General features: G+C 43.8%; 1 protein-coding gene across 1 annotated transcript in view; it reads right to left on the bottom strand.

Moving 5' to 3' along the window:
* Nucleotides 1-12,654, bottom strand: part of LOC135574929 (CUB and sushi domain-containing protein 3-like) — a 280,586-nt gene extending 267,932 nt beyond the window's left edge. The window contains exons 1-2 of the mRNA XM_065027050.1: nt 12,237-12,654; nt 11,905-12,127 (exon numbers count right to left, since the gene is read on the bottom strand). Coding sequence (XP_064883122.1) covers nt 11,905-12,127; nt 12,237-12,654 — 641 coding nt within the window. The remainder of the gene's footprint in view (nt 1-11,904; nt 12,128-12,236) is intronic.
* Between the last annotated feature and the right edge of the window lie 201 nt (nt 12,655-12,855).

Genomic DNA, 12,855 nt, shown 5'->3' with positions numbered 1-12,855 from the left:
TGTTCACTAATTACAGTAGTAACATACCTGTCTGTATGCTCACTAAGTACAGTAGTAACATACCTGTCTGTATGTTCACTAATTACAGTAGTAACATACCTGTCTATATGTTCACTAATTACAGTAGTAACATACCTGTCTATATGTTCACTAATTACAGTAGTAACATACCTGTCTGTATGTTCACTAATTACAGTAGTAACATACCTGTCTGTATGTTCACTAATTACAGTAGTAACATACCTGTGTGTCTGTGTGTTCACTAATTACAGTAGTAACATACCTGTCTGTATGTTCACTAATTACAGTAGTAACATACCTGTGTGTCTGTGTGTTCACTAATTACAGTAGTAACATACCTGTGTGTCTGTATGTTCACTAATTACAGTAGTAACATACCTATGTGTCTGTATGTTCACTAATTACAGTAGTAACATACCTATGTGTCTGTATGTTCACTAATTACAGTAGTAACATACCTGTGTGTCTGTGTGTTCACTAATTACAGTAGTAACATACCTGTGTGTCTATATATTCACTAATTACAGTAGTAACATACCTGTGTGTCTGTATGCTCACTAATTACAGTAGTAACATACCTGTCTGTATGCTCAGTAATTACAGTAGTAACATACCTGTGTGTCTATATGTTCACTAATTACAGTAGTAACATACCTGTGTGTCTATATGCTCACTAATTACAGTAGTAACATACCTGTCTGTATGCTCAATAATTACAGTAGTAACATACCTGTGTGTCTATATGTTCACTAATTACAGTAGTAACATACCTGTGTGTCTATATGCTCACTAATTACAGTAGTAACATACCTGTGTGTCTATATGATCACTAATTACAGTAGTAACATACCTGTGTGTCTATATGCTCACTAATTACAGTAGTAACATACCTGTGTGTATGTTCACTAATTACAGTAGTAACATACCAGTCTGTATGCTCAGTAATTACAGTAGTAACATACCTGTGTGTCTGTATGTTCACTAATTACAGTAGTAACATGCCTGTGTGTCTATATGCTCACTAATTACAGTAGTAACATACCTGTGTATGTAGATTGAATGTGGGTTGGTAAAGTTCTAGCTGCCTGAGGCTCAGTAATTACAGTAGTAACATACCTTTTTGTCTGTGTGTAGGTTGACTGTAGGTTGGTAAGTTTCTAGCTGCCTGAGGCTCAGTAAGCCTTCTGTTATGTACTGTAATTATCATTATCTGGCACAACTCACACTACAGCGCTGTCACAAAGAATTCCTGGGTCAGCGTCCCAAATGGGCCCCCTATTCCTTATACAGTGCACTACAATTTACCCAGAGCCCTAGGATAGGGCCCTGGTCTAAAGTAGTGCACTATATAGGGTATAGGGTGCCATTTGGGACTGAACACTTCAAAAGTCTTCTATAAAAAGAGTGTGACTAAGACACAAAGAACGATGTTGCTATTTAGAGATAAAGGACGGATCTAGAGGAATCCATCAATAGCAGACCGTTTATTTTGTCTCCAATATTTTAGTCTCTCTGTTTTCCACTGTCGTTGACGAGCACGATTAGTTCTAAGTCTAGGAGAATGCAGAAGTCCTACCAGTATGCAAATGTTGTTGCCTGCATTCACAAAATAGTTACCGCTTCTCCTTGACGATAAGATGAGCAAAAGTACCTAGGAGATTCTAACCAAGGATGTGAACTAACGTAAATCTATTTTCTATTCAGAAGTTAGACCAGTCGCCGGAGCAGCTCGGTCTGCAGCAGACGTAGGGGTGAAGTGCCTTGCTAGAGGGCATAACGTTAGGAGAAGGCATCTAAGATACTAATGCCAGATGTAGGGGTGAAGTGCCTTGCTAGAGGGCATAACGTTAGGAGACGGCATCTAAGATACTAATGCCAGATGTAGGGGTGAAGTACCTTGCTAGAGGGAATAACGTTAGGAGACGGCATCTAAGATACTAATACCAGATGTAGGGGTGAAGTGCCTTGCTAGAGGGCATAACGAACGGAGACGGCATCTAAGATACTAATACCAGATGTAGGGGTGAAGTGCCTTGCTAGAGGGCATAACGTTAGGAGACGGCATCTAAGATACTAATACCAGATGTAGGGGTGAGGTGCCTTGCTAGAGGGCATAACGTTAGGAGACGGCATCTAAGATACTAATACCAGACATAGGGGTGAGGTGCCTTGCTAGAGGGCATAACGTTAGGAGAAGGCATCTAAGATACTAATACCAGATGTAGGGGTGAAGTGCCTTGCTAGAGGGCATAACGTTAGGAGACGGCATCTAAGATACTAATACCAGATGTAGGGGTGAAGTGCCTTGCTAGAGGGCATAATGTTAGGAGACGGCATCTAAGATACTAATACCAGATGTAGGGGTGAAGTGCCTTGCTAGAGGGCATAACGTTAGGAGAAGGCATCTAAGATACTAATGCCAGCAAGCAACCATTTTTTATACTGATAAACAAATGACAGAGACAACAGTCATTATACTGTTAACAAGACAGAGATAACAGACAAACAGTCATTATACTGTTAACAAGACAGAGACAACAGTCATTATACTGTTAACAAGACAGAGACAACAGACAAACAGTCATTATACTGTTAACAAGACAGAGACAACAGTCATTATACTGTTAACAAGACAGAGACAACAGACTAACAGTCATTATACTGTTAACAAGACAGAGACAACAGACTAACAGTCATTATACTGTTAACAAGACAGAGACAACAGACTAACAGTCATTATACTGTTAACAAGACAGAGACAACAGACTAACAGTCATTATACTGTTAACAAGACAGAGACAACAGTCATTATACTGTTAACAAGACAGAGACAACAGTCATTATACTGTTAACAAGACAGAGACAACAGACTAACAGTCATTATACTGTTAACAAGACAGAGACAACAGTCATTATACTGTTAACAAGACAGAGATAACAGACTAACAGTCATTATACTGTTAACAAGACAGAGACAACAGACAAACAGTCATTATACTGTTAACAAGACAGAGACAACAGTCATTATACTGTTAACAAGACAGAGACAACAGACTAACAGTCATTATACTGTTAACAAGACAGAGACAACAGACAAACAGTCATTATACTGTTAACAAGACAGAGACAACAGACTAACAGTCATTATACTGTTAACAAGACAGAGACAACAGACTAACAGTCATTATACTGTTAACAAGACAGAGACAACAGACTAACAGTCATTATACTGTTAACAAGACAGAGACAACAGTCATTATACTGTTAACAAGACAGAGACAACAGTCATTATACTGTTAACAAGACAGAGACAACAGACTAACAGTCATTATACTGTTAACAAGACAGAGACAACAGTCATTATACTGTTAACAAGACAGAGATAACAGACTAACAGTCATTATACTGTTAACAAGACAGAGACAACAGACAAACAGTCATTATACTGTTAACAAGACAGAGACAACAGTCATTATACTGTTAACAAGACAGAGACAACAGACTAACAGTCATTATACTGTTAACAAGACAGAGACAACAGACAAACAGTCATTATACTGTTAACAAGACAGAGACAACAGACTAACAGTCATTATACTGTTAACAAGACAGAGACAACAGACTAACAGTCATTATACTGTTAACAAGACAGAGACAACAGACTAACAGTCATTATACTGTTAACAAGACAGAGACTAACAGTCATTATACTGTTAACAAGACAGAGACAACAGTCATTATACTGTTAACAAGACAGAGACAACAGACTAACAGTCATTATACTGTTAACAAGACAGAGACAACAGTCATTATACTGTTAACAAGACAGAGACAACAGACTAACAGTCATTATACTGTTAACAAGACAGAGACAACAGACTAACAGTCATTATACTGTTAACAAGACAGAGACAACAGTCATTATACTGTTAACAAGACAGAGACAACAGTCATTATACTGTTAACAAGACAGAGACAACAGACTAACAGTCATTATACTGTTAACAAGACAGAGACAACAGACTAACAGTCATTATACTGTTAACAAGACAGAGACAACAGTCATTATACTGTTAACAAGACAGAGACAACAGTCATTATACTGTTAACAAGACAGAGACAACAGTCATTATACTGTTAACAAGACAGAGACAACAGACTAACAGTCATTATACTGTTAACAAGACAGAGACAACAGACTAACAGTCATTATACTGTTAACAAGACAGAGACAACAGACTAACAGTCATTATACTGTTAACAAGACAGAGACAACAGACTAACAGTCATTATACTGTTAACAAGACAGACAACAGACTAACAGTCATTATACTGTTAACAAGACAGACAACAGACTAACAGTCATTATACTGTTAACAAGACAGAGACAACAGACTAACAGTCATTATACTGTTAACAAGACAGAGACAACAGACTAACAGTCATTATACTGTTAACAAGACAGAGACAACAGACTAACAGTCATTATACTGTTAACAAGACAGAGACAACAGACTAACAGTCATTATACTGTTAACAAGACAGAGACAACAGTCATTATACTGTTAACAAGACAGAGACAACAGACTAACAGTCATTATACTGTTAACAAGACAGAGACAACAGTCATTATACTGTTAACAAGACAGAGACAACAGACTAACAGTCATTATACTGTTAACAAGACAGACAACAGACTAACAGTCATTATACTGTTAACAAGACAGAGACAACAGACTAACAGTCATTATACTGTTAACAAGACAGACTAACAGTCATTATACTGTTAACAAGACAGAGACAACAGACTAACAGTCATTATACTGTTAACAAGACAGAGACAACAGACTAACAGTCATTATACTGTTAACAAGACAGAGACAACAGACTAACAGTCATTATACTGTTAACAAGACAGAGACAACAGACTAACAGTCATTATACTGTTAACAAGACAGACAACAGACTAACAGTCATTATACTGTTAACAAGACAGAGACAACAGTCATTATACTGTTAACAAGACAGAGACAACAGACTAACAGTCATTATACTGTTAACAAGACAGACAACAGACTAACAGTCATTATACTGTTAACAAGACAGAGACAACAGTCATTATACTGTTAACAAGACAGACAACAGACTAACAGTCATTATACTGTTAACAAGACAGAGACAACAGACTAACAGTCATTATACTGTTAACAAGACAGACAACAGTCATTATACTGTTAACAAGACAGAGACAACAGACTAAAATAATCTCCCAGAATGCTAGATAGATTGTTTATGTCTTGAATACTTCATTTTGCTTCCGCTCCTCTTCTCTGAAATAATGCTGTCGTTAGGGTCTGACCTGTGTCTGATTTCAGAGAACTCCAGGCATGCTGGAAATAAATGAGAGGGCTTTTTGTTCCTCTGTGCCATTATTTTGGAGTGTTTCACTATGAGATCTCTGCCATAATGACACCTCATAGCAGGCTTGGTATCAGACACTGAGATCTCTGCCACAATAACACCTCATAGGAGGCTTGGTAATAGAAGTGTCTCATCAGACACTATGAGATCTCTGACACTATGAGATCTCTGCCACAATAACACCTCATAGCAGGGCTTGGTAATAGAAGTGTCTCATCAGACACTATGAGATCTCTGCCACAATAACACCTCATAGCAGGGCTTGGTAACAGAAGTGTCTCATCAGACACTCTCTGCCATGAGATCTTGGTAACTGCCACAATAACACCCTCATAGCAGGGCTTGGTAATAGAAGTGTCTCATCAGACACTATGAGATCTCTGCCACAATAACACCTCATAGCAGGGCTTGGTAATAGAAGTGTCTCATCAGACACTATGAGATCTCTGCCACAATAACACCTCATAGCAGGGCTTGGTAATAGAAGTGTCTCATCAGACACTATGAGATCTCTGCTACAATAACACCTCATAGCAGGGCTTGGTAATATAAGTGTCTCATCAGACACTATGAGATCTCTGCTACAATAACACCTCATAGCAGGGCTTGGTAATAGAAGTGTCTCATCAGACACTATGAGTTCTCTGCTACAATAACACCTCATAGCAGGGCTTGGTAATAGAAGTGTCTCATCAGACACTATGAGATATCTGCCACAATAACACGTCATAGCAGGGCTTGGTAATAGAAGTGTCTCATCAGACACTATGAGATCTCTGCCACAATAACACCTCATAGCAGGGCTTGGTAATAGAAGTGTCTCATCAGACACTATGAGATCTCTGCCACAATAACACCTCATAGCAGGGCTTGGTAATAGAAGTGTCTCATCAGACACTATGAGATCTCTGCTACAATGACACCTCATAGCAGGGCTTGGTAATAGAAGTATCTCATCAGACACTATGAGATCTCTGCCACAATAACACCTCATAGCAGGGCTTGGTAATAGAAGTGTCTCATCAGACACTATGAGATCTCTGCTACAATGACACCTCATAGCAGGCTTGGTAATAGAAGTATCTCATCAGACACTATGAGTTCTCTGCCACAATAACACCTCATAGCAGGGCTTGGTAATAGAAGTGTCTGATCAGACACTATGAGATCTCTGCTACAATGACAGCTCATAGCAGGCTTGGTAATAGAAGTGTCTCATCAGACACTATGAGATCTCTGCTACAATAACACCTCATAGCAGGCTTGGTAATAGAAGTGTCTAATCAGATTTCACCGGTCCTGACTAGAAATCTAGACTATAATTATTATTATTTTACCTTTATTTAACTAGGCAAGTCAGTTAAGAATAAATTATTATTTACAGTGACGGCCTAGGATCAGTGGATTAACTGCCTTGTTCAGGGGCAGAACGACAGATTTTTTTACCTTGTCAGCTCAGGGAGTCGATCTAGCAACCTTTCAGTTACTAGTTCAACACTCTAACCACTAGACTACCCTGCCACCCCTCCACTCTAACCACTAGGCTACCCTGCCGCCCCTCCACTCTAACCACTAGGCTACCCTGCAGCCCCTACACTCTAACCACTAGGCTACCCTGCCGCCCCCACTCCCACTCCCTAACCCACTCTAACCACTGGCTACCCCCCCACTCTAACCACTAGGCTACCCTGCCGCCCCCACTCTAACCACTAGGCTACCCTGCCGCCCCTCCACTCTAACCACTAGGCTACCCTGCCACCCTCCACTCTAACCACTAGGCTACCCTGCCGCCCCTACACTCTAACCACTAGGCTACCCTGCCGCCCCTCCACTCTAACCACTAGGCTACCCTGCCACCCCTCCACTCTAACCACTAGGCTACCCTGCCGCCCCCACTCTAACCACTAGGCTACCCTGCATAGCCCCTCCACTCTAACCACTAGGCTACCCTGCCGCCCCTCCACTCTAAACACTAGGCTACCCTGCCATACACTCTAACCACTAGGCTACCCTAACCGCCCTCCACTCTAACCACTAGGCTACCCTGCCCCCTCTACACTCTAACCACTAGGCTACCCTGCCTCCCCTACACTCTAACCACTAGGCTACCCTGCCGCCCTCCACTCTAAACACTAGGCTACCCTGCCGCCCCTCCACTCTAAACACTAGGCTACCCTGCCACCCTCCACTCTAACCACTAGGCTACCCTGCCGCCCTCCACTCTAACCACTAGGCTACCCTGCCGCCCCTCCACTCTAACCACTAGGCTACCCTGCCGCCCTCCACTCTAACCACTAGGCTACCCTGCCGCCCTCCACTCTAACCACTAGGCTACCCTGCCACCCCTCCACTCTAACCACTAGGCTACCCTGCCGCCCCTACACTCTAACCACTAGGCTACCCTGCCGCCCCTACACTCTAACCACTAGGCTACCCTGCCGCCCCTACACTCTAAACACTAGGCTACCCTGCCACCCCTCCACTCTAACCACTAGGCTACCCTGCCGCCCCTTACTCTAACCACTAGGCTACCCTGCCACCCTCCACTCTAACCACTAGGCTACCCTGCCGCCCCTCCACTCTAACCACTAGGCTACCCTGCCACCCCCACTCTAACCACTAGGCTACCCTGCCGTCCCTCAACTCTAACCACTAGGCTACCCTGCCGCCCCTCCACTCTAACCACAGGCTACCCTGCCACCCCTACACTCTAACCACTAGGCTACCCTGCCACCCCTCCACTCTAACCACTAGGCTACCCTGCCGCCCCCACTCTAACCACTAGGCTACCCTGCCGTCCCTCCACTCTAACCACTAGGCTACCCTGCCGCCCCTCCACTCTAACCACTAGGCTACCCTGCCGTCCCTCCACTCTAACCACTAGGCTACCCTGCCAGCCCCTCCACTCTAACCACTAGGCTACCCTGCCGCCCTCCACTCTAACCACTAGGCTACCCTGCCGCCCCTCCACTCTAACCACTAGGCTACCCTGCCGCCCCTCCACTCTAACCACTAGGCTACCCTGCCGTCCCTCCACTCTAACCACTAGGCTACCCTGCCGCCCCTCCACTCTAACCACTAGGCTACCCTGCCGCCCTCCACTCTAACCACTAGGCTACCCTGCCGTCCCTCCACTCAAACCACTAGGCTACCCTGCCGCCCTCCACTCTAACCACTAGGCTACCCTGCCGCCCCTCCACTCTAACCACTAGGCTACCCTGCCGCCCCTCCACTCTAACCACTAGGCTACCCTGCCGCCCCTCCACTCTAACCACTAGGCTACCCTGCCGCCCCTCCACTCTAACCACTAGGCTACCCTGCCGCCCCTCCACTCTAACCACTAGGCTACCCTGCCGCCCTCCACTCTAACCACTAGGCTACCCTGCCGCCCCTCCACTCTAACCACTAGGCTACCCTGCCGCCCTCCACTCTAACCACTAGGCTACCCTGCCGCCCTCCACTCTAACCACTAGGCTACCCTGCTGCCTATACACTCTAACCACTAGGCTACCCTGCCGCCCCTCCACTCTAAACACTAGGCTACCCTGCCGCCCCTCCACTCTAACCACTAGGCTACCCTGCCGCCCCTCCACTCTAACCACTAGGCTACCCTGCCGCCCCTCCACTCTAACCACTAGGCTACCCTGCCGCCCCTCCACTCTAACCACTAGGCTACCCTGCCGCCCAATCCACTCTAACCACTAGGCTACCCTGCCGCCTCCACTCTAACCACTAGGCTACCCTGCCGCCCCTCCACTCTAACCACTAGGCTACCCTGCCGCCCCTCCACTCTAACCACTAGGCTACCCTGCTGCCTATACACTCTAACCACTAGGCTACCCTGCCGCCCCTCCACTCTAAACACTAGGCTACCCTGCCGCCGCACCTCAATGAAACAGTGGTTCTGACTATAGATCTCCCAACAATACAGTCCCTCTATGAAACAGTGGTTCTGACTATAGATCTCCCAACAATACAGTCCCTCTATGAAACAGTGGTTCTGACTATAGATCTCCCAACAATACAGTCCCTCTATGAAACAGTGGATCTGACTATAGATCTCCCAACAATACAGTCCCTCTATGAAACAGTGGTTCTGACTATAGATCTCCCAACAATACAGTCCCTCTATGACACAGTGGTTCTGACTATAGATCTCCCAACCATACAGTCCCTCTATGAAACAGTGGTTCTATAGATCTCCCAACAATACAGTCCCTCTATGAAACAGTGGTTCTGACTATAGATCTCCCAACAATACAGTCCCTCTATGAAACAGTGGTTCTGACTATAGATCTCCCAACAATACAGTCCCTCTATGAAACAGTGGTTCTGACTATAGATCTCCCAACAATACAGTCCCTGTATGAAACAGTGGTTCTGACTATAGATCTCCCAACAATACAGTCCCTCTATGAAACAGTGGTTCTGACTATAGATCTCCCAACAATACAGTCCCTCTATGAAACAGTGGTTCTGACTATAGATCTCCCAACAATACAGTCCCTCTATGAAACAGTGGTTCTGACTATAGATCTCCCAACAATACAGTCCCTGTATGAAACAGTGGTTCTGACTATAGATCTCCCAACAATACAGTCCTCTATGAAACAGTGGTTCTGACTATAGATCTCCCAACAATACAGTCCCTCTATGAAACAGTGGTTCTGACTATAGATCTCCCAACAATACAGTCCCTCTATGAAACAGTGGTTCTGACTATAGATCTCCCAACAATACAGTCCCTGTATGAAACAGTGGTTCTGACTATAGATCTCCCAACAATACAGTCCCTCTATGAAACAGTGGTTCTGACAATAGATCTCCCAACAATACAGTCCCTCTATGACACAGTGGTTCTGACTATAGATCTCCCAACAATACAGTCCCTGCATGAACCAGTGGATCTGACTATAGATCTCCCAACAATAAAGTCCCTCTATGAAACAGTGGTTCTGACTATAGATCTCCCAACAATACAGTCCCTCTATGAAACTGTGGTTCTGACTATAGATCTCCCAACAATACAGTCCCTCTATGAAACAGTGGTTCTGACTATAGATCTCCCAACAATACAGTCCCTCTATGAAACAGTGGTTCTGACTGTAAATCTCCCAACAATACAGTCCCTCTATGAAACAGTGGCTCTGACTATAGATCTCCCAACAATACAGTCCCTGTATGACACAGTGGTTCTGACTATAGATCTCCCAACAATACAGTCCCTCTATGAAACAGTGGTTCTGACTATAAATCTGCCAACAATACAGTCCCTCTATGAAACAGTGGTTCTGACTATAGATCTCCCAACAATACAGTCCCTCTATGTGGTGAAACAGTGGTTCTGACTATAGATCTCCCAACAATACAGTCCTCTATGAAACAGTGGTTCTGATACAGTCCCTCTATGAAACAGTGGTTCTGACTATAGATCTCCCAACAATACAGTCCCTCTATGAAACAATACAGTGGTTCTGACTATAGATCTCCCAACAATACAGTCCCTCTATGAAACAGTGGTTCTGACTATAGATCTCCCAACAATACAGTCCCTCTATGAAACAGTGGTTCTGACTATAGATCTCCCAACAATACAGTCCCTCTATGAAACAGTGGTTCTGACTATAGATCTCCCAACAATACAGTCCCTCTATGAAACAGTGGTTCTGACTATAGATCTCCCAACAATACAGTCCCTCTATGAAACAGTGGTTCTGACTATAGATCTCCCAACAATACAGTCCCTCTATGAAACAGTGGTTCTGACTATAGATCTCCCAACAATACAGTCCCTCTATGAAACAGTGGTTCTGACTATAGATCTCCCAACAATACAGTCCCTCTATGAAACAGTGGTTCTGACTATAGATCTCCCAACAATACAGTCCCTCTATGAAACAGTGGTTCTGACTATAGATCTCCCAACAATACAGTCCCTCTATGAAACAGTGGTTCTGACTATAGATCTCCCAACAATACAGTCCCTCTATGAAACAGTGGTTCTGACTATAGATCTCCCAACAATACAGTCCCTCTATGAAACAGTGGTTCTGACTATAGATCTCCCAACAATACAGTCCCTCAATGAAACAGTGGTTCTGACTATAGATCTCCCAACAATACAGTCCCTCTATGAAACAGTGGTTCTGACTATAGATCTCCCAACAATACAGTCCCTGCATGAAACTGCTCTCTTTCTGTCACCACACTGACACAAACAAGATATTCATTGTTGTGGAGAAAAAAAATGAAAGATGAACTTTAGCATCAGCACCATTGAAGCTCCCTCCTGGTGCTATTTACAGTATCTCTCTCGCTATTATTATCTCTCTCTCTCTCTCTCTCTCTCTCTCTCTCTCTCTCTCTGTCTCTCTCTCTATCCCCCCCCCCCCCTCCGTCAAACAGACTTATTTCAACATATTTCAAGGCCTTCTTTCCCCGGGGAGATCGGTTGTTTCTTACCTCGTCCGGAAGTGTGCCGGATGTGGGTGTCCATCATACAAAGATAAAAAATCGTATTCCTCTTCCACGGCGAAAGATTGAAAAACGATGTGAATCCTGTTCATTTGTTCCGCTACGATGACCCAGGTACAGTTGGCACCGTTGGGATATCCGTACGGGAAACCTGGGCTTTCTATGGTACCGTTCTGTCCTTTTAACGTCCCTCCACACGTATTTATGTACCCTGGACAGACAAGAAAACACAAAACCATGAGATCAGACACTTGTTTTTGACACTCAGAACATCGTTTCTTCAACACTCCACACGTACAGGAAACACATTTCTTCAACACTCCACACGTACAGGAAACACATTTCTTCAACACTCCACACGTACAGGAAACACATTTCTTCAACACTCCACACGTACAGGAAACACATTTCTTCAACATTCCACACGTACAGGAAACACATTTCTTCGACACTCCACACGTACAGGAAACACATCTCTTCGACACTCCACACGTACAGGAAACACATTTCTTCGACACTGCACACGTACAGGAAACACATTTCTTCAACACTCCACACGTACAGGAAACACATTTCTTCAACACTCCACACGTACAGGAAACACATTTCTTCAACACTCCACACGTACAGGAAACACATCTCTTCAACACTCCACACGTACAGGAAACACATTTCTTCAACACTCCACACGTACAGGAAACACATTTCTTCAACACTCCACACGTACAGGAAACACATTTCTTCAACACTCAACACTCAACAACTTTATCCAATACACTTTCATCCAATACACTTTCATCCAATACACTGTAGCATTTCCCCCAATCCACTTCACAGTAACACTGATGTTTTAAGACAAACAACAAGTCTGGTAAATTGGTACCTCCAGCTGGTCTGTACCTTCCCCACCCTACCCACTACCCACTACCCACTACCCAC

The sequence above is a fragment of the Oncorhynchus nerka genome, linkage group LG14 (assembly GCF_034236695.1).
Source record: "Oncorhynchus nerka isolate Pitt River linkage group LG14, Oner_Uvic_2.0, whole genome shotgun sequence".
In the NCBI taxonomy this organism is placed as follows: domain Eukaryota; kingdom Metazoa; phylum Chordata; class Actinopteri; order Salmoniformes; family Salmonidae; genus Oncorhynchus; species Oncorhynchus nerka.
The sequence above is the reverse complement of the archived record's forward strand: the minus strand, read 5'-3'. Positions and strand labels throughout refer to the sequence as shown.